The sequence below is a fragment of the Cnephaeus nilssonii genome (genome assembly GCF_951640355.1).
Source record: "Cnephaeus nilssonii genome assembly, chromosome: 9".
NCBI lineage: Eukaryota > Metazoa > Chordata > Mammalia > Chiroptera > Vespertilionidae > Cnephaeus > Cnephaeus nilssonii.
The window spans coordinates 72,670,733-72,694,946 of record NC_137080.1 but is presented as its reverse complement, the minus strand read 5'-3'; the positions used below and the strand labels follow the sequence as shown (position 1 = coordinate 72,694,946).

Here is a 24,214-nt window from a genome sequence, read left to right as displayed (position 1 = left end):
CTGATTGCCCCTAACCACTCTGCATGCTGGCCTGCTTGCTTCCAACTGCCCCCCCGCCGCCGGCCTGCTCACCCTCAACTGCCCCTCCCGCACTAACCTGATCACCCCCAACTGCCCCCCCCCCCGTGCCAGTGTGCTCACCCCCAACTGACCCCCACTGACGGCCTGCTCACCCCCAACTCCCCCCCCCCCCCCTGCTGGCCTGATCACCCACAACTGCTGTCCCATCCTGGCCTGATCACCCACAACTGCCCTCCCCTCTTGACCTCTAACCACCTCTACTTTGGCCCCGCCACCATGGCTTTGTCCAGAAGAACATCCAGAAGGTCTCCTGGAAGGTCTCCCAGTCTAATTAGCATATTATGCTTTTATTAGTATAGATAGAGGTCTGGTGCATGGGTGGGGGCCGGCTGGTTTGCCCTGAAGGGTGTACCGGATCAGGGTAGGGGTTCCCTTGGGGTGTGGGGCAGCCTGGGTGAGGGGCCTGTGGTGGTTTGCAGGCTGGCCACGCCCCCATGGGGTGAGGGTCCCTGCTGGGGGGGCGTGGCCAGCCTGGGTGAGGGGCTGAGGGCTGTTTTTAAGCTGTCCACACCCCCTTCAGGGTGGGGGTTCCTGCTGGGGTGCCTGGCCAGCCTGAGGGGCTGATGGTTGTTTGCAGGCTGGCCACACCCCCCAGCAGGGACTCTTACTCCATGGGGGTGTGGCCAGCCTGCGAAAGGGGCTGAGGGCCGTTTTCAGGCTGGCCACGCCCCCCGGCGACCCAGGCTTCCAGCCCCTCCTTCAGCCACGGTCAGGGCGGGCGGGAAGCGTGGCTTCCTCAGTCACCGGGGGCAACCCAAGCCTCCTGCTCACTCCAGCTCCTTGGCCGCTGCCACCTTTGTTTGATTAATATGCATACTCACTTCTGATTGGCTGGTGGGCATAGCAGAGTGATGGTCAATTTGCATATTTCTCTTTTATTAGTGTAGATTATTACTCACCTTCTCCACATCCCTCTCCCTACAAAAACAAGGAAGTCCCAGATCTTGTTCGCTGTGCAGATTTGTGCACAGGATATTCACTGGGGCGTGCTCTCAGAATCAATGCCTGTTGGGGAGCGAAGGAGGTAAGGTCAGGTAGAAGGAGAATTGGTGATCCCACAGGGAACTCTGAAGCTGGGATGACCCTGCAGAGTTGCCCCTAATTGGAGCAAGGAGTCTTGGCCTTATACCCCTGTATCAACCAGTCATTGGATCAGGCTGCTTCCAGAGAGGGAACATCACCTTGAGCAAGATGGCTTTCTTCAGCTGAGGGGGACTTCTGCTGCAAGCTGTCAGTCTTCAACACTCTCTGGCCCTGGAGAAGTGTGTGCCCTTGTCCCAAAGGGGGGAGGGGGGAATGGACAGCGAACCACAGCCCACTATACACTGCCTCCAGGAGGAGTGAGGGGGACACTGGATGCTCAAGCCAGAAATCTGGGAACTAGTCAGGACTCCTTCCTGTCTCTGGATGTTCTTCCATCTGTCACTTCTTTCTTCTCCCTATCTTCCACATGCAGGATGTAGTATGTTATTTTGATTCCCAATTCCACCATCCGTCTCTCCCACCCGAAGTCCTTCACACTGATGCCAAAGTAATTTTTCTCATATACTTTTAATTTCTGCCCATTCCACAACACTTCGTTGTCAACTTTCTGTGCCTTTTTTTTGGCATATTATTCCCTGTGAATTGTCCATTCTCCTCTATCTTGATAGTTCTTTTTCATTCATTATAATTTGGCTCAGGTGAGTCCTCCCCTTTCCCCTCTTGTAACATGTGTTTTTCTGTATTAGCTCACTTAGCACCTGTTTTTTAGTGTTTATTTTCTTGCCTGTCCCGCCTACCCCCCCCCCCCCCCATTGATGATTGTAGCCTTATCCTCCCTCCCTAAGGGCATAGATAGTACCTTTTATCTCCATAAATCCAATCCCTAATCATAGTGCCTGTAGTTCATTGCAAGAACTTAAGTGAATGTGGGCTGAATGGAGTGAGTGAATGAATGATGGGTTCAAGCAATTAATAGTCAGAAAGCTTAACTGAGAGGTATTGGCAGAGGCTGCTCTGGTTTGCATATAGTATTAGTATGTTTACCTGGCATATTATACATTTGGATTCAAGTTAAATTGATACAATATTTTCATTCTCAAATGTCCTCAGATATGCCTAAAGAAACCTATCAAGCCCTTTTATTTACTTTTATAAATTAAATTTATTAAGGTAACATTGATTAATAACATTATATAAGTTCCAGGTATATAATTCTATAATATATCATCTATATATTGCATTGTGTGCTCCACACTCAGTCTGGTCTTTCGTCACCATATGTTTGACACCTTTTACTCTCTTCATCCACCCCCACGAGTTTTTGTTTGTTGCTTTCTGTTTTATATCCCACATGAGTGAAATCATATGGTTTTTGTCCTTTCTGTCTGATTTATTTCACTTAACATGATGCTTTCAAGATCCATTCATGTTGTCACAATGAAACATTTTATCATTTTTTATGGCTGAGTACTCTTCTATCATATATATATATATATATATATATATGTATATATGTGTATATATATATATATATATATATATATATATATATATATATATATGAATATATATATATACACACATCACATCTTTATCAGTCACTCATCAAAGGACACTTGGGTTTCCATGTCCTGCATATTGTGAATAATGCTGCAGTGAACATATGGGTACATAGATCTTTACAAATAAGTGTTTTCAAATTTTGGGGAGAGATACCCAAAAGAGGATTGCTGGGTTATATGGTAGCTCTATTAAATTTTTGAGGAACTTCCGTACTGTTTTCATAGAGGCTACATGAATTTACATTCCCACCAGTAGTGTACGAGGGTTCCCTTCTCTCTATATCCTCTCCAACACTTGTTATTTCTAGTCTTACCAATAATAGCCAATGTAATAGGGGTGAGGTGGTATCTCATTGTGGTTTTGATTTGAGTTTCCCTTATAGCTAATGAAGTTGAGCAACTTTTCATATACCTGTTGGCCATCTGTATGTCTTCTTAGGAAGTGTCTGTTCAGATCCTTCTGCCCATTTTTACTTGGATTGTTTGTTGTTAAGTTGTATGAGTTCTTTGTATATTTTGTATATTAGCCCCATATGGGAGGTATCAATTGTAAATATCTTTTGCTTGCTTGGTGGCCTTTTAGTTTTCTTAATGGTTTCTTTTGCTGTGCAGAAGCTTTTGTTTGGTATGATTCCATTCATTTATTTTTGCTTTTACTTCCCTTGCCTTTAAGGTCAAGTTCACAAAAACTCCTCTGAGACCAATATATTGTTCTTGGCTGATGATTTCTCTCTTTCAATATTTGATTAGACTCCAAGACTGTAAGGTTTTTGCTGAAAAATCTGATGATAATATAATGGGGTTTCCTTTATAGTTTATAGTCCTCCTTTCTCTGGCTGCCTTGAGAATTCTTTTGTTGTCATTAACTTTTGACAGTTTTAATATAATATGTCTTAGAGAAGGATATTTGCATTGAATTAATAAGGTATTCTGTTAGCTTTTTGGATTCAAGGGTCCAGCTCTCTCCACAGGTTTGGGACATTCCCATTATTTGTTTGTATAGGCTCTCTGTCCCCTCTCCCTCTTTTCTTATATTGGTCTTTCTAATGGAGTCAGATATTTCTCATAGAGTCTTTCATTTTTTAACTCTCAGTTCTCTCTGTTCTTCCACCTGAGTCATTTCTAGATTTCTGTCTTCAAAATCACTTATTCTTTCTTTCATCTGGTCTGTTCTGTTTCCTAAGCTCTCCAATTCATTCTTCATCTCATGTATTGAGTTTTTCAGCTCTAGAATTTTTCTTTACAACTTCAGTCTCTTTGATAAGAGAGAAAGTACTTCTTTTGTTCATTGAACTGACTTGCTGAGTGTTCTTATATCTCAATAGAGGCCCAGTGCACGAAATTCATGCACGGGGGGGGGGGGGGTCCCCCCTCAGCCCAGCCTGCACACTCTCCAATCCGGGACCCCTCAGGGGATGTCCCACTGCCAGTTTAGGCCTGGGCCTAAATTGGCAGTTGGACATCCCTCTCACAATCCAGGACCACTGGCTCCTAATTGCTCATCTGCCTGTCTGCCTGGTCACCCCTAACTACCCCCCCTTATGGCCTGGTCAGCCCTCAACTGCCCCCTCCCCACCAGCCTGGTTGCCCCTAACTGCCGCTCCCCCCCCCCCCCCCTCCATGCTGGCCTGGTCGCCCCACGCAGCCTGCTGTTCGGTCAGTTGGTTGCCCTTCATTGCCCCCCCTGCTGGCCTGGTTGCTCCGTGTAGCCCTCTGCTCAGTCATTTGGTCGTCCCTCACTAAGCCCCCTGCCGGCCTGGTCGCCTCATGCAACCTGCTGCTCAGTCGTTTGATCGGCCCTCACTAACACCCCTGCTGGCCTGGTTGCCCCAGGTTGTCCATTCGGTTGTTGCGGTTGCGACAGTCGCTTAGTCTTTTATATATATATATTTAGTTCTTTTTAAAACTGCAATCTTGAATTCTGTCATTTAAGTCACAGTGTTCTATGCCTTTGTTTTCCATGGACCTCATTTTCTTTCTGAGTTACCGTGTTACTTTGGTTGTTCGTGGTACTTGATGGGTTATTTCTCTGCCTGGGTATTTGGGAATTGAAATCATTTAGGTACTGTTTTGGTGTTGACAATTTAGCAGGTTGATAAGTAGAGGTCTTTTGTTTTCCAGTAGATAATGTGATAGCACAGGTTTTTGTTTTCTCTTATCTGCACTACTGGGACGTCCAGGGTTTCAGTGGGGCTGTGTTGTCCTGGCCGTGGAAAGTGCCCCATATTCCCCAAGGAGGTGGGTGTCTACTCTGTAACTGGTTGTCTTCGTCTCAGGGCACCACCCCCATGTGGGTTGGTGCCCTAGGGCTCTGGGCCTGTGAGTTCCTGGTGCTGCTTTCCTGTAATCAGAGGCTGCCAGCTGTGCTGTACTCAGTATGGGAGGTGTCCCAGCTGCCTCCACTGGGTCTGCTGCAATGTGTGAGGGAGGATTGTGGGCAAGGGTGTGGGGAGGTTGTACATCCGTGGTTTTTACTGCTGGGTTTAGCCACAGTGAGCACCAGCCACTCAGGTGGGAATGTTCCTTCAGCCCATTTGGTCCTCTTTGGCTGTCCGTGAAGGCTGTCACCCCACACCTCCACTGCTATTGTGTCAGCTAGAGGCCAGCCCCTGACGGGAGAGGGGGGCTGGGGGTCTGCACTTTCGTGTCATCAAGCCCTTTTAAAACCTTGTGAAAGAGCTAAGTTTGTGATCTTTCCCCCCCTGTGGTGCTACATCAAAAAAGAAAAAGAAATGAAAAGCAACTGTCTAATTGCAAAGTTTCTAATAAAAGTGTTCTAAGACTGATTGAAGCTGCTCTGGCGAGGACAGACATTTACTTTATCACTCAGTAAACGTTTACCGAACACTCAACATGTCACCGAGTTTTCCATATGTTCACATCGGAAGTAAAAAGATGATTAAAACACTGTTTTAGAGCTTTTAGCCTAGTGGAGTAAAAAAGACATAATTAACTATAGTTAGGTATGATAATTGCTTTAATAAAATAAAAATATATTCTAGGTGCTAGTTGTAGATTCAGAGGAGAAAGATTTGCTGGGGGCGGGGGTGTGACATTGGGGATGTTTCTTGTAAGAAGTGAACTTGGAATTGGGTTTGAAAGTTGAGTAGGGGTTTCCCCAATAGAGGGAAGTGAGGCTTATCACACAAAGGGAATAGCATTCACTCAGCATCAACAAATAACAATTGGATGATGACTGTACTGCAGTTACTGCTCCAGACACTGGGAGTGCCGTGACGAAGGAAACTTACAAAACCCCTCTTCATGGAGCTGACATTCCAGTGGGGGAGACAGACAAGTTAGTGTGGTGAGAGGAAACTAGACAAGATAAGGGAAAAGAGCGAGACTTGGGGAGGTGAGCCTGTTTAGGTGAGGTTGTCAGGGTGTGTCTTGAGGAACCCTAGTCCTGGGAGATGTATGAAAACAGGTTCTGGGGACAAATTAGTTGAGAAATCCCACCCCAGTTAAGTCTTGCCATAAAGAAATTGAGATAAATCTGGATTAAACCAAATCAAACACTGCGTTAGACTAGAAAGCCCACTGGTTCATCACTGGGGTTTTGTGAGCTAAGGAGACTGTGGGAGAAGCTGGTCTAGCATGCCTGTGGCCAGATGAGAATGGCCGTTTGAAGAGTTGGTGCCCCACCCACTGCGGGGAGCCCCCTCCTCCAGGGGGAGCCAGCACTGCCAGGATTCGGTTTTTATTTTAGAAAAGTTACTATGGCAGCAGTTTGGAAGCTGTCTTGAGTAAGGAAAGACTAAATTGAGAATCTTTGTGATAAGAGAATGATGAGAGTCTGAACACTGGAGAGGAAAAGATAGGTTTTAAAGGGATTTGGAGGTAGAATCAATTCAGCCAGATAACTGTTTATAGACAATGAAGAATGTGTCAGAAAAGTTCTTGGCATGTAATGTTTGAGGCGAAGGAAAGTTTATCTTCAAGAGAAGGAAACTTGCCCCTGATCTGCCAACAAATGAAGGTCACAGCAAGGTCACAGCAGAGTTGTAAGGCAGCACAGGATAAACTATGCTGAGTGTGTGAGAAACAGAAGCAAAGTAATGTGTTTTCAAGTGTTCCAGACTCGGCATGTCTCTCACGTTTTCTCCCATCTTTGAAATAAGGAAGGATAGAAATGAAGTGGGGGGAAATCAACATGGTCTACATTTGAAAGGTTGTGCTTTTCAGGAAGAAACAAGCTTACAAGCCAGTCAGAGAAAGATAAATATCACATGATTTCACTCATTTATGGAATATAATGAACAATATAAACTGATGAACAAAAACAGATCCAGAGACAGAGAAGCATCTATCAGACCATCAAACCTCAGAGGGAAGTAGGGGAGGGTTGGGGATAAGGGGGAGAGATCAACCAAAGGACTTGTATGCATGCATATAAGCCTAACCAATGGACACAGACAACAGCGGGGTGAGGGCATGAGTGGGGGGATGAGGGGAGCAATGGGGAGATAAGGACACATATGCAATACCTTAATAAAGAAAGAAAATAGAAAAAAATGTTAAGTGCAAAAAATAAAGAAACAAGCTTATTATCACTTTAAATAAGACAGAATATGACCTTGAGTAACTGCATGTCTAATTGTGAGCAGGGCACACCTAGCTGTACGGAACTCGACTCAGCGAAGCCAAGGACTAGCAGGTGGCTGCATTCTACTGCCAGCTACATGCAGCTGCCAGGGCATCATCTGGACCTCACTGGCAGGAACTGAGACAGAGCGGAATTTGCAGATGGCAGGGAATATTAGAATAGGAAGGAAGAAGGAAGTGTGGCTCAAAATTATAAATGCAATCTATATTTCTATTTTATGTATGTGTGTGGGTAAATATAGCATCCCCACCAGTGTATTGTATCACATGTTCATCAGCTAGGTATGATCTATCACCAATCAAGTGAGGAAAATATCACCTTATTTGTTCTTTGTTCTTCCCCGGCAAAGAAATCTTGGTTAGTCACTTTATTAGAATTCAAACCAAACTGTACTTTGCCTTGAGGATGAAATAGTAGATGAGTGTAATTAATGCTTTAACCAAACTTAGCAAATACAAATATGATGAATGTTTTCTTGTAAAAATGACAAACTAGTGTTTAAAAAAAAAAACCAGGTCTGCCACCGCCAGGTTTGCTCAGTGGTTAGAGTGTCAGCCCGCAGACTGAAGGCTCGTGAGTTTGATTCTGGTCTAGGGCACATACCTGGGTTGCAGGCTCAACCCCTGGTCCCCAGTCAGGGCCCAGTGGGAGACAACCAATGGATGTGTCTCTCCCCCTTCCATTCCACTCTCTAAAAATCAATGGAAAAAATATCCTCAGGTGAGGATTAACAACAATAACAAAACAGATCTTATATCCCTCTTGGTGGACTTTAGTCAACTGATAAAAAGAATATTAAAAATATATAGCAAAAAAGTCACTATGCTTAATTTTTTCATCCTTTAGATTACTGATGAACTAGATTACAATAAATGAGTTGTTATGCCTGACACTTTGTACTTTAGTCTGGAAATATTGGCATTGAAAACCAAAGGTCAAATTGCCATTTGATATTCTTACATCTTCCTAGAAATATGTTCTTTAAATAATAATCTTGTGTTTTGAATACACCTTTATGTGGGATAATTGTTCAAATTGTTTGATTTTATACACACACACACACACACACACACACACACACACACACACAAACTAGAGGCCTGGTGCATGAAATTCGTGCATGGGGGGGTGTTCTTCAGCCCTGCTTGCGCCCTAACAATCCGGTATTGCTGGCTCCTAACCACTTGCCTGCTGGCCTGCTTGATTGTCCCTAACCACTCTGCTTGCCTGCCTCATTGCCCCTAACCACCTCTGCCTGCCTGCCTGATCACCCCTAACTACTTGCCTGCCTGCCTAATTGCCCCAACTGCTCACCTGCCTGCTTGATCACCCCTAACTGCCTCTGGCTGCCTGCCTGATCGCCCTTCATATTACACTTTTATTATTACAGATTATTTAGGCAGAATTAGGAAACTTCTAGCGTAGGCATCAGAATTGGCATTTGATTTGGTCTCCTCCTCAGAGAGCTGTTCATTTGGTATGAATGTCATATACAAACAACTCGTGGTACACTCTGGCTCTTCTAGATGGATATGAAAACTAGGGAGTCCATGCCATTGTGAGCTGGGGGTTACATTTTATGTTGACAGGACATGTAAATAGTAGGTTGTAGACTCCATTTTATTTACCTATTTTTCTAGCTTTGCATATTTTTCTTTCACCTGGTTTTTTCATCTTCCTGTTTGCTTCCTTTTGTCTCTTTGCATTTCTATCTATCAATGAGTTTCTCCCTTGGTGTGGTATGGGTTTCCCTCACCCATTTTGTTTCTGACCCTCACTCTGGACAGTCACTGCTGGCTGGAACTCAGCCTGGGGGAACTATCCCTTTAAGAAGGGCAAAGGCAGTGTGTGAGGATGGAGGTCACACCCTTCACAAGTTGTGTGGGCAAAACTAATACAATCAGAAAATACTGTTACCTGACCGTCACATCTTCATTCTGGCTTCTCTACAGAATGTTTTTTTTTTTCTTAAAAAATGTTAATGTCATATTTAACACAAAATATATAAAAAAGTACAATATGAACTAACTCCCTTCCAACCCCTGTAAAGCATACTTTTTTATATCACATGATCTCACTCATTTGTGGAATATAATGAACAACATAAACAGATGAACAAAATAGAACCAGAGACATAGGAGCATCAAACAGATGGTACAACCAATGAGGGAAGATGGGGAGTGAGGGGGTAAGAGAGCAACCAAAGGACTTGTATGCATGCATATGAGCAAAACCAATGGACACAGACACTAGGGGGGTGAGGGCGTGGCAGGGGAGAGGTCAATGGGGGGAAAAAGGAGACTCATGTAATACTTTAAACAATAAAAAAAAAAGGTAGTTTGAAAAAATAAAGAGTTAGGTAAGTTCAAAATGAGCACATTGTGAAATATTACCACACCCAACATTTTCTTGAGAAAACATCAAAGGAACATTTCAGTTTCTAAGAAAAACATACCACTTTTGGTTAGATCCTCATCTATCTCAGGTACAGAGTAGTATGGTTATAAGTCAATCCTATCTGTCCACAGCCCTGGGATGTGGACTTTTTTGTTAAAACTTAGCACTTTAGCCCTGGCCAGTGTGTTAGTGGTTAGAGTGTCAGCCTGAGCACCAAAGGGTTACGGGTTCGATTCCCAGTCAAGGGCATGTACCTGGGTTGCGAGTTCCCTCCCTGCCCCCAGTTGGGGCATGTGCAGGAGGCAACCAGTCAGTGTGTCTCTTCTCCCCCACCTCCCACTCTCTCTGCAAAGCAATGGAAAAATTATTCTCAGGTGAGGATTAAAAAAGGAACACAAAAACAAACAAAAAAACTTAGCACTTTAAAAAAAGGTTATTTGAATTATGACTAAACAAAAAATTTAAATTCTAAATGAGACCAACTATCCCTAAGAGCCCGAATTTCAGGCAGTAGGGTAAGGATGGCTCAGCCATCCTAACCACCGTGCATTTCAGTCATCACTGAAGAACCAGGAAGGGTGAGTGAAACATGTAGAGAATTTAGCTTTTGTCCCCAAATTCTTTTTCACAGATTCTCTCTCAGGCATCTGTCCTTCTTAGATTTTAGTGTTTCTTTGCCATGTTTCTGTGTTTGCAACCTACTTCACCAACTGAATGTTAGTACCTGGCTCACACCTCAATTCTCCTTTCCCATCCTTTGATTTTAGGTTGGCATTTCCTGCCTTGGAATCATCCAACCTGGCAGCAGATTGCACTAGCACCATCCTCAAAATAGACATGCCTGTAGAATACCTTAGTCTAGTGTTTGCCAGTGATGTTTGTATCAGAAAAAGCTAAGAAAATAAGGAGCAGAAAGAGCCTCGAGTTGTATTCCATGTATAAATGTGAAAATTCTGAAATCAGCAGAAGGGATGTGCATCTAAAATGCTGGTGACATAAGGGGTGTCATGCTCATATATAACTGCTTAAGAAGCATCTGTTAATCATATTGCTTAGTGACTAGTAAATGCTACTTTTGGTCTTTTACATTTATTTTACACTAGAGGCCCAGTGACAACATTCGTGCACTGAGGGGGGCGGGGGTTGGGCCTAAACCAGCAGGTGGACATCCCCTGAGGGTTTCTTAGTGCTGCAGTGGAGGCGGGAGAGGCTCCCACCACCACTGCTGCGCTCGCCAGCTGTGAGCCCAGCTTTTGGCTGAGCGGCGCTCCCCCTGTGGGAGCACACTGACCACCAGGGGGCAGCTCCTGCGTTGAGTGTCTGCCCCCCTGGTGGTCAGTGAGCATCATAGCGACTGGTCGTTTCGCCATTCAGTCGATTTGCATATTAGCCTTGTATTATATAGGATGACACGTTATTTTACTGAGTTTTAAAACTAGTTAGTTCTATTTAGGAAATCAGTCTGGAAGGGGAGGGATTAAATGACAGGTAATGCCTTATTCCAAAACATTGGGGATCAGGTACCTGTTGAGCATCTTCATGTAAAAAAGCTAGTTTCAAAAAACGGTTTATGGTCATTAAGTAGGAAATGCTTCCATCTCCAAATCCACTTCTCACCACCACAACTGTTACCATCCTGACCCCAGCCTCCATCATCTATTCCCTGGGTTTCTGTAATTAGCTGTTTCCTTCACTCTTGTAGTCTGTGCTTAACACTGAAGGAAGCATATTCCTGTTAAAAATGGAAGTCAGTGAATGCCACTCCTGTGCTTAGAACACTGCATGCAGTAGCTCCCCATTTTACTCAGAGAGAAGCCAACCTTCATTCATTGGTCTACAAGACCCTTCTCTTTTCCTATATCTCTGTGATATCTATAATAATAAAAGCATAATATGCTAATTAGACCAGATAGCCAGACGACCTTCTGGATGACCATACTATGACACCCACTGGCGCCAGGCCAGCCAAGGCGGGTGCAATGCGATTGGTTGGGGGCCCGACCATCACCCCATTATGGCCCTGCAGAGGGAGGCCCAGGCCACTGACCAGCAGGCTGCAGCGGGTGGGCAGGGCCTCCCTCTGTGAGGGCGATCCATCACAGAGCCCCGGCTGGGTGGGCGGGGCCCACCTCTTTGGGGTGATCAATCACAGGGCTCCCGGACTGTGAGAGGGCATAGGCTGGGCTGAGAGACACCCTACCCCCCAGTGCATGAATTTTGTGCACCAGGCCTCTAGTAGATTATAATGTGAAATCAAAGTATATATTTTTTATTAGTTGTTGGATTCTTTTGAGTAATGTTGCACATTTTCTACCTTAGTTTTAAAACATGTATTTTATGTTCTTAAGGAAAACAGGGTCATTAAGTTGCATATGATTTTTTTTTTTTTAATTTTCAGACAGGAAGGGAGAGGAGAGGAGAGAGAGAGAGAGAGAGAGAGAAAGATCAATGAGAGAGAATCATTGACTGGCTGCCTCCTGCACACTCTGAGGCTGCAACCGGGCATGTGCCCTGACCGGGAATTAAACTGTGACCCACTAGTTCATAGGTTAGTGCTCAACAACTGAGCCACACTGGCCAGGCTGCATATGATTTTTTAATTTTTAATTCTTTAATAAATGGCCCTCACTGGACAAACAGATACCCCTATTTTTAAGAGGATATATTTATTCATCTCTAAAATGCAGATAATACCTACCAATAACACCTGGTCACCTCAGAGCAGTCCTTCTCTTGAATTTCTCCTATTAGCTCATTAATGTCCCCATATCTTCATTACTTAGTGTACCCTAGCTCCTCTCATTAGGCCTAAATGTATCTTTCTTTGAAACCCTCTACTGTTTCATTTCCGCCCTCTATACCTTTACATATGTACAGGAACTTTTATCCACTCAAATATGCTGTGACATGATCAGTAAAGTTGTCTAAGGATAGATTGTTAAATGACTTACTTGTGGATTTGCAAGAAAAATTCATCCTGGAAAGATCATCAAAAGAGGCAAAGTAAATGATGTATTTGTTAATGAAGAGCCTACTCGGAGTGGGGTGTGGTGGGAGGATTGTTATGTGATTAACCTAAATTTTTCTGATGGAACCTAAAATTTCAAGACATGTAAATCTGCTTTTCTCAAATGTAATGGCTTATATGTCAGTTTTCCTTAATAACTTTTTTACATATTTGTATATTACCCAACTAATATTTTTATTGATGTTTCTTTTAAGTATTTATAGCATGCTTCCCAATGTATATTATATTGTATGTGTATAAGTTACACATTTATTTTCTAAGGAAGCTATTTAAATATATAATTTCTATCATATGTCAAGAAATTATATATATATATATATATATATATATATATATATATATATATGATGTTGGAGTCATTGTTTTGTTTTTATATAAAAGTAACATATACCACAGAGCTCTTTGCTTATTTCTGTGAAGTCCTTTCCTTTTCAGGTAATTTGTGCCATCATTTCAACTTAACTTTATGCTGTGTCTTTGCTTCTCCAAAATTTTAATTCACAGAAATTCATATATATATTGGTATCATTGATGTTTACCAATAACCAATTACAAGTTCAATTTGAATTATCTATGTGTAAAAACATTGGCTAAGGTGAGCTCAGAATGTTAGAATTATTTGGAAAACTTTGTGACTTTTTTCACTTTTTAAAATTCATAGTCATTCATTTTGATTTATTTTTCATTTTGCTTTAATAATTCACAAAATGTGGGTAGGTCAGCTAGGCAGACATTCAGGATCCCGGGAGCTGTGATTGGTTGGCATTTCATATGGAATTTAATTACAAGATGACCTGAAATTCAGAAATGTAATCTATAAGACACTCAGAGAAAAACAATTTTTTAAGTACACTTGTCAGTGTTGTATGATGGCCACTCTGCAACTGTAATTTGTCAAAAGATGTAAGCTATATTCAATAATGATGACAGCAGGAATTTGAGACTTGATGTGCATTTCTTTTTGTCATAGGAAAGTCAGCCTTTTGAAAAGGGATAGAAATTCACATTTCTCCAGAATGTTATTTCCTTTCATTTGAAGCTGTCTCTTAATTCCAGTATTTCATGGTGTTTGATAAACTGGCCGAATATACATATTTTTTATTTGGTGGAGGAAGTGGTGAAACTTTACTAATTTCAACTGGCATTGCACTCTGCTGATAAGAATGGGAGTTTGTACCATTCTGAGGAGATTACATGAAGTAGACTTGCAAAGCAAATTGTATTTACAAAAGATAGGATGATGTTCCTAATAGGTGTTCAGAATAGACCATTCACTCTCATATTCTGCTGAGCTTTACTAGAAATAACTTCATTTCAAAAAAAGGACAAATCTGATTGAAGGTAAAAGCATTCCCTCTCCACAGATACTCATCCAAAGGGTTTTCATGAAATTTTCCTGATGGGCACACAGCTGTATTTTATGCTGTATCTGTATAAACTGGTAATGTGGAAAATAAAAAGCTAAATACTATACTTGATTGCTTCATGCTGCAACCATTTAGATTACCATATTTTTATCTACAATTTTAGATGTTGCAATATGATGATCTGATAATAACTGTCAAAGTCATAATACTAGAATATTTTCATCTTGTTGTCAAGGTCAAGTTACTGAAATTCACAGTTAGTAGATCAGAAAGATCACTTACTATCTCTTGTCTGTGGTTTAATGCTGACCTAAACAGTACTGTGTAATGTCACAGTGTCTAGGCTGCAGAAGAAGTACAACATGTTGCATGATTTAATGTGTTTCCTGTCTGGAATGAAGATGGCCAACAACCATGAGCTACAGTGATTCAGAAGAAACTGAATTTCTAATTCTTTTTCCTCTCCTTCCCATTCATTTTAGATTTTGGATTTAGTGAAAGGGACACATTACCAGGTAGCCTGTCAGAAGTACTTTGAGATAACACATAATGTAAGTATATTTTTAAACTTTATAGCCTAATTCTTTGTCTTTTGTTACTCTTTGCTTCATTCAGGGGTTTTAGTTGCAGCAATAGAAACCACTCCAGCCATTTTTAGCAGAAAGGAATTTATTACACGGTACTGGGGGGCGGCTTATGAAATTTATAGAAGGGCCAGAGAGTTAAGCTTAGATGCTCCAGAACCAAGAATGTTGTTACTAGGAGGAGCTGCATCATGAAAAAACCTTACTGTATTACAGCTGTCACCCACCACTCCACATCCAGAGATGAGACCAAGAGTTGGGAAACTTTTGTAAAGTGCCAGATTGTAAGAATTTTAGGCGTTACAGTCCATATGGTCTCTGTCCCAGCTCTGCTGTGTATGTAGTACAGCCATAGACAGTATGTAAAGGAACAGGCATGGCTGTGTTCCAGTAGAATTTCCTTTACAAAAACAGCTGGCAAGATTTGACACACAGGCCTCAGCCAACCTCTGGAGTAGATCTAGAATTTTTGGCCACAGCTGTCCAGAGGAACGTAAGGCTTTGACAGTCTTCCCTGCAGAAAATGTGATCCCTTTACTTGCTGCCACCTCATGTTTATCTAAGCTACTACCCAAGTCTTATATTTGTCTGCATGAAGAACCTAGGTTACATGGTAGACCCTTAACTTCAAGGGAGTCAGGGGAGTGTGTTTGGTTTCTCTCAATGCCAGCCTCTTTAGTATAAGCAAGTCCTGCTATAGTAGGTTCTGAAAGGTGTAAAACAAGGGTTGCAAACTCAGAGGTTAAAAAAAAAAAGTGAAGCTTCCTGAGATTAATACCAGAGAGGAACTGTGGTATACTAAAGAATTCATACCCTTAGAGGCATTCCACATTGACAGGTTTTAAGACCCTATGTAGGTCAATTGCACATCTGCAGGTCACATTCAGCCCACTGACACTCCATTTGCAAATACTGATCCTGGTCATGGCCTCCTAACCTAGCACAGACATCCAAGAATGGACTTGGAGATCAATGCACCTATAGAAACATTGCTTCTGTGAGTACATCGATCATTTTAGGATATAAAGGGATCCATAACCCTTTCCAAAGGTGTATTTATTGAATTCATCATTAGCTACCATGCTAAGTTTTACAATATTTTTTTAAATTTAGTTTTCATGAAAATTTTTCATTGTGTTTATATATAACTGCAGAATTTTTTGATAAAATATTTCATAGGAAAATGTATCCTATAATATTACTAATGATGATGGAAATAACAATAATAATGATATCAGCCAACATCTATAGAACCCTTAATGCATGCCAGGCCCAGCCCAGAGTACTTTGGACACATTAGCTATTTTGATCCACACTTAAGTACTATTTTATCTCCTTTTATGAATAGAGCTTAGAAAAACTAAACAACCTGTATACAATCATAGTGCTTATAGGGGATGGAACTTGGATTTGAAACAGGCTATTGAGTAACTCATCTAGAGCTTATGAGCCTAACCAGGACTGTGCTATTCTACAGTATCTGGTACTGTATTTGTAATAACTACTGTTGAAATCATTAGCATTTTCCTTTTTAGATTCATGAGCCAACCATCATAGCTTACATTAAAGCAAAACTGAGACCTAGCAATTCTACATGACTTGCCCAGGGTACAAAATCTGGTTAATGGGAGATCAGGAGCTAGGAACTCTGGTCTGTTGTGGGTCTAGCCCTCATTCTATTATACTTAAATGTTAAAAATATCATTATTATTTTAAAATAATAATTTAGAGGCTTTCAGACAAGGTAGTAGAGTAGGAAATGTTGTACTCATCTCCTTCCACAACCACAGCAGAATTAGAACTGAATTATAGACAACTATCATTGAGAACCTCCTAATGACTACCTGAACAGAAGTCCTAAAACTAAAGATATAAAGCAGCTGGTAGTAGGATGGAGATGTGGAATGGGCAGGTCCCACATATACGGTGTGGTGAGTAAGAATTGGTAGGGATATCTCAGTTGTGGAGGTTCCCCCTGAGGAGCATGGGGTCCCACACTGGGCTCTCCAGCCTAGGGCTCTAGTGTCGGGAAAATGAGTCCATACAATATCTGGCTGTGAAAACCAGTGGAGATTGCATCCTGGTGATATGGAGAGTTCCTGGAGTCTTAGGCAATGCAGGTCTTAAAGAGCCCATGCACAGACTTGCTCATAAACTCACTTGTTCTGGGCTCCAGCAAAGAGGCAGCATCTCAAAAGCACCAGGGAAATACATGGAAGAACTAACTGGAGGGGCAGGGCTCAAAACAACTCTCTCCAGGGACAGGAGTGCTGGTAGGCACCATTCTTCCTTTGTTGAACTGTCTCCGGAGATACCCCGAGACCCTGCCGCACCCAGCTAGTATGCCAGGCCTCCACCTCTTCCAGCGGCTCCTCCACACAAACATCCTGCCTTGGTTTGTGCTGCGGATATTCCTAAAAATCTCTCAAAGGTCTACAAACTGCATTCAAGCAGCAGCTGGCCTCAGTGTGCCCTGTACCTCTTGCTAAGCTATGCCAAGTTCAGCACAAGTGGCAGATGGTCTCAGTAACTCCTGTCAGGTAGCCCCAAGCCCGGCATAAGAAGCGGCCAATCTTGCCTTGGAATGTAGCCTCAACTAAATGGCAGCTGGCCTCAACTGACATTGCGGTGCCCACCAAAGGGTCCCAAGCCTGACACTAGAGGCAGCCATCCTTGGTTCACAGAATAGCCTCTCCCAAGCACCTCTAAGCTCAGCTCAAGCATCAACCAACCACAGATCATTTTGTAAGTCCTACCAGATGGCCCCAAGCTGAGTTTCTCCCAATAGGCTCCAGAACCAACATACCTGGTAGTTAGCTTCAGACCACACCAGGGCACTACCCAACCAACTCCACAAATGACACACTTGAAGGGCAGACTCAGCTGACATTAGAGTCCCAGTAAAGTGACTTGTTCCTTGGGGATCAGCCCCTGAACAACAGCTCATAGCCAGCCAGCCTGAGGGTGAAACCCACCCATTGACATGCCAACAGCAATCAAGGATCAACTAAAATAAAAAGTCACACACAACCCACACAAAGGTCACACCTGAAGCATTTGGCTCAAGTGACCACAAAGATTGTGCTACTGGGCCCTACAGGACACCTACTATATAAAGTCACTCAGCCAAGACCAGGAGAATTAGCAAATATACCTAATACATAGAAACAAACACAGGGAGTTAGTCAAAATTAGGAGACAAAGAAACATGTCTCGATGAAAGAAAAGACAAAACTCCAAAAGAACTAAACAACGTGGAGACAAGCAATCTACCATATTCAGAGTTCAAAATACTGGTTATAAGGAAGCTTATTGTACTTAGGGGAAAAATAGATGAACTCAGAACTTCAACAAAGAGATAGTAAACAAAAATGGAGATAGAAGACATAAAAAGGAACCAATCAGAAATGAAGAATACAACAACTGATATGAAGGATACGTTAGATGAAATCAACAGCAGATTAGATGGAGCAGAAAATCAAATCAGTGATCTGGAAGACAAGATAGCAGAAAACACCTAATCAGAACAGTAAAAAAATAAACTAAATGAGAACAGTTTAAGGTGTCTCTGGGATAATATTAAAACATATTAACATTCACATCAGAGGTATACCAGAAAAAGAGAGAACAAGGAATTGAAAACCTGTTTGAAGAAATAATGAGCAGAAACTTCCCTAACCTGGTAAAGGAAATAAACATACAAGTCCACAAAGCACAGAGTCCCAAACAAGACAAAACAAAAGAGGCCCACACCAAGACTCAGCATAATTAAAATGCCAAAGGTTAAAGACAGAATCATAAAATAGCAAGACAAAAGCATTTAGCTATGTACAAGGGTGCTTCCCATAATACTGTCAGCTGATTTCTCAGCAAAAACTTTGCAGGCTAGAGGAAATGGCATGAAATATTCAAAGTGATGAAAGTTAGAACTAGCACCAAGAATGTTACTACCCAGCAAGGATGTCATTTAGAATTGAAGGAGAGATAAAGAGTTTTGCAGATAAGAAAAAAGGTAAAGGATTGCATCAACACTAAGCCAGTGTTATAAATAACATTAAAAGGACTTCTTTAAAAAGATAAAAAATATAAATAAGAAAAAATCCTCACTGAAAAGGCAAACAGTTAATAAAAGGCAAAGCAGTGTATAACTAACTCTAAAAGCTAGTACAAAGGTTAAAAGGCAAAAGTAGGAAGACTGTGTAATTACAACAGTAAATTAAGGGATACACATAGACACATACATAAATGTGGAGGGGCTGAATAAAAATTGTGATTTTAGAATGTGTTCATACTTAAGCGACCATCTACTTAAAATAGATTGCTATAAACATAGTTTGGTGTATATGAAGCACATGGTAACCACAAACCAAAAATCTATAAGAGATATACAAGAAATAAAGAGAAAGGAATTCAAATATAACACTATTGAAAGTCATTGACCTACAAGAGAGTAACAGAATTAGAAATGAATTGAGAACTACAAAATAATGAGAAAGCAATTAATAAAATGGCAATAACTATATATCTGTCAATAATTACTTTAAATGTAAATGGACTAATCAAAAGACATAGTGGATAAAAAAACAAGAGCTGAACATATGCTGCTTACCGGAGACCCACTTCAAATCAAAAATCACATACAGACTTAAAGTAAAGGGATGGAAAAAGATATTTCATGCAAATGGAAATGAAAAAAAAATCTGAGGTAGCTATATTTATATCAGACAAAATAGACTTTAAAACAAAGGCTGTAACAAGAGATTAAGAAGGTCATTTCGTAATGATAAAGATCAATCCAACAACAGGACATAACACTTGTAAATGTTTTAGCTCCCAAGGTAGGAGCCATAATATATAAAGCAAATATTGACGGACATAAACTGAGAGAATGGCAGTAATACAGTCAGGGTAGGGGAATTTAACACCCCATTGACATCAATGGATAGATCATCCAGACAGAAAATCAACAAGGAACCAGTGGCCTTAAGTAACACATTAGAGCAGATGGACTTAATTGATATTCCTACAACATTTTACCCAAAAGGCAGCAGTATATACATTTTTTTCAAGTGCACGGGGAACATTTTTCAGGACAGACCACATGTTAAGTCACAAGCAATTCTCAATAAATTTAAGAAGATTGAAACCATATCAAGCAGCTGCTCAATTCCAATGGTTTGAAACTAGAAATCAATATCAAGAAAACTGAAAAACACTTGGAGACTAAATAGCATGGCACTGTACTGGTTAATAAGATTAAGGAAGAAATTAAAAGTTACCTTAAGACGAATGAAAGTGAAGACACATTGACAGCCAAAGCAGTTCTCAGACGGAAATTTATAGCACTACAGGCTTGCCATCATGTAACAAGAAAAATCTCAATCTAACCTTACACCTAAATGAGCTAGAACAAGAACAAACATAGCCCAAAGTGAGTAGGAGAAAATAATAAAGATCAGAATGAAATAGAGTCTTAAACAAAATAGAAAAGATCAATGAAACCAAGAGCTGGTTCTATGCAAAGATAAAACTGATAAATCTCTAGCAATATTCATTAAATAAAAAAGAGAGTGCACAAATAATAAAATCGGACAAGAAACAGAAATGACAATACCAAAGGAATAAAAAAAAATTATAAGAAAACTAGAGGCCCGGTGCACAAAATTCATGCACTTGGAGGGGGGGGCATTCCCCAGCCTGGCCTGTGCCTTCTCACAGTGCAGGAGCCCCATGATAGATTGCCCCAAAGTAGTAGGCCCCGCCACCCATCTGGGGCTCTTCTATGGTTTGCCCCAAAGAGATAGGCCAGAGCCGGGGGTCCCACCTCTGTGCCACACAGAGCCATGGGACCCTTAGGCTTCACCATGCGGAACCGCGGGCCGTGCTTCCATGCTGCGCACACAGCGTCAAGCCCCCGCCCACCCTCGTGTGCACACAGTCCCACCCTCCCGTGCGTGCCCTCTGTGCATGCAGCCTCCTGGTGATCACGGGTTGTGGCATGAGGGCGTCATGGCGTAGAGTGTGACGACCACATAGGATACTATGAAATATATGCCACCAAATTGGACAACCTGGAAGAAATGGATAAATTCCTAGAAACATATCTTCCAAGATCGAATCTGGAAGAAACAGAAAAATCCGAAAAGACTGATAACTACTAAGGAAATTTATCAGTAAATAACAACAACAAAAACCCCCAACAAACAAAAGTCCTGGACCTGATGGCTTCACAGGTGAACTTACCAAACATTCATATTATTATTTTTTTTAAATATATTTTATTGATTTTTTACAGAGAGGAAGGGAGAGGGATAGAGAGTTAGAAACATCGATGAGAGAGAAACATCGATCAGCTGCCTCCTGCACACTCCCTACTGGGTATGTGCCCTCAACCAAGGTATATGCCCTTGACCTGAATCAAACCTGGGACCCTTGAGTCCGCAGGCTGACGCTCTATCCACTGAGCCAAACCAGTTAGGGCCCAAACATTAAAATTAAAATTAATGCCTATCCTTCTCAAAGTATTCAAAAAAATTAAATAGGAAGGAAGGCTCCCAAACTGATTTTATGAGTTCAGCAGTACCATGATAACAAAACCAGAGAAAGACACTACCAAAAAAGAAAGTTATAGATCAATATCACTAAAGAACATAGATGTAAAAATTCTCAATAAAATATTAGCAAACCAAAATCAGCAATACATTAAAAAGATCATATACCATGATCAAGTGAGATTTATTCCTGGGATGGAAGGTTGGTTCAATATTCGCAAATCAATTACTGTGGCACAACACATAAACAAAATAAACGATAAAAATCAAATATCAATAGATGCAGAAAAAGCATTTGACAAAATCCTCCACCTATTTGTGATAAAAACTCTCAACAAAGTATGTGTAGAAGGAACATATCTTAATATAATAAAGGCCATATATGACAAACCCACAGCTAACATCATAGCAGGGCAAAGCTGAACATCTTTTCTTTAAGATAAGGAATAACATGAGGATGTTCACTTTCATCACTTTTATTTCAGCATAGTATTGGAAATCCTGACCACAACAATCAGATAAGAAGAAAAAATAAAAGGTATCCAAATTGGAAAGGAAGTAGTTATTATTTGCAGATGACATACTATACATAGAGAACCCTAAAGATTCCACAAATAAAACTATTAGAATAAATGAACCCAGTAAATTAGAATACAAAATTAATATTCAGATATCGGTTATATTTTAATATACCAATAATGAACTATCAGACATTAATAAAATTCCATTTACAGTTGCATCCAAAAGAATAAAATACCTAGGAATAAATTTAACCAAGGAGATGAAAGACCTGTACTCAGAAAACTCTAAGACATTTAAGGAAGAAATTGAAGAAGATGCAAATAAATGGAAGAATATATTGTATTGATGAATATGAAGAATTAAGGTTATTGAAATGTCTATACTATGCAAAACAACCTATATATACAATGCAATTCCTATCAAAATACCAATGGCATTTTCATAGAACTGGAACAAATAACCCTAAAGTTTATGTAGAAGCATAAAAGACCCCAAATAGCCACAACTATCTTGAGAAAGAACAACAAAGTTGGAGGTATCACATTACCTGATATCAAACTATAGTACAAAGCGATAGTAACCGAAATGGCATGGCACTGGCATAAAAACAGACACGTAGATCAGTGGGGCAGAATAGGGAGCCCAGAAATAAGTCCACACATATATGGTCAATTAATCTGTGACAAAGACAAGAATATACAATAGGGTAAAGACAGTCTCTTCAATAAATGGTGTTAGGAATACACATAATAATAAATTCAAAATGGAATAAAGACTTAAATGTAAGACCCGAAACCATAAAATTCCTAGAAGAAAACATGGGCAGTAAACATTTTTTTTTTAGCGATTTTTTTTTTTATATGTCTCCTTGGGCAAGGGAAACAAAAGAAAGAATAAACAAATAGGACTACATCAAACTGAAAGTATTTTACACAGCAAAGGAAACAACCAATAAAACAAAAAGACAACCTACTGAATATGAGGAGATATTCGCCAATGATACATGTGGTAAGGGATTAATATACAAAAATATATAAGGAACTCATTCAACTAAGCACAAACAAACTAAAACCCACAAAACAATGGACAGAGGACCTGAATAGACATTTCTCCAAAGAGGACATACAGATGGCCAATAGACCTATGAAAAGATGCTCAATATCACTAATCATCAGGAAAATGCAAGTTAAAACCACAAGGAAATATCACCTTACACCTTACATACCAAAATGACTACCAGTAAAACTATAAAGAAGTGTTGGCCAGGATGTGGAGAAAAGGGAACCCTTATGCACTGTTGGTGGTACTGTAAATTGGAAATCAATATGGAAGATCCTCAAAAATTAAAAATAGAACTACCATATGACTAAACAATTCTACTTCAGAGTATCTGAAAAAAAACACCAGTTTGAAAAGATATCAGCATTATTTATAATATATGGAAGCAACTTGTGTTCATTGGTAGATGAATGGATAAAGAAGAGGTGATATATATCTACCATGGAATATTACTCAACCCAAAAAAGAATATTGCCCTTCGCAACAACATGGATGGACCGAGCAAGTATTATGCTAAGTGAAATAGGTCAGTGAAAGACAAATACCATATGATTTCATTTATATGTGGAATCTAAAAAACAAATTAACAAACAAAATAAGAACAAACTCAGATACAGAGAACAAATTGATGGTTACCAGATGGGAGGGGAGTTGAGAAGGTGAGTGAAAAAAGTGAAGGGATTAAGAAGTATAAATTGGGAGTTACAAAATAGCCATAGAATTTAAATACAATAATAACTATGTACTGGAATTACCTGGGTGATCACTTCATAAGTTAAGTTAGTTATATTGAATGTCAACTGTAATTGAAAAATTATTAAAATAAAAAATTTTTATAAAATTTAAAGGACTGAATATCAATAAAATGTAAACAACAGGATCTCATTGGTTTTATCAGAATAGAAATTTCACCAAACAAGCCACATATATATGTTTGATATTTTCAGCACCAGTGAAGACTGGATTCCTGAATTTGCTTGCTCAGATTGAGAATTTTAATTTTGTGTATGTTTTTAATTATTTGTGGACCCTTTTAATTAAGAGGCCTCAGAACCTTCACAAATTAAGTTCTATTATTCAACCTCTTTCCTCTTTAATAAGATGCAAGTTAAATTTAAACATTGACTTTGTGACATTCACTAAATTTTTTTTTAGTTCTCAATTGCTTTTGTAGTATCTCTCCTATTGATTATTCCTACAAGATTATTGCTATTGTCAATTTTTAAAACCTGCCTTAAATTAATAAAGACATTGAAAAGACATGTGTCTAAATCCTCCCACATATAGAAATAGTCTAACTTAAACCACATATAAATCAATGAAATAAAAAGGCTATTTGTGTTCACTGGATGTCTCAGTATAGATTTTTAGTTGTGAATATCTTCACTTACTGTTTTTTCTAATTCAATTTAAAAACAGAATTTTTATTGTTAGGTTTCTGCCATTCTGCCTGCCCCTTCCCCATCCTCAAAA

General features: G+C 40.4%; 1 protein-coding gene across 1 annotated transcript in view; it reads left to right on the top strand.

The window, feature by feature from the left end:
* Positions 1-24,214, top strand: part of PRIM2 (DNA primase subunit 2) — a 288,462-nt gene that overhangs the window by 257,628 nt on the left and 6,620 nt on the right. Inside the window, exon 13 of the mRNA XM_079780542.1 lies at positions 14,508-14,576. Within this exon, the coding sequence (XP_079636668.1) occupies positions 14,508-14,576 (69 nt within the window). The remainder of the gene's footprint in view (positions 1-14,507; positions 14,577-24,214) is intronic.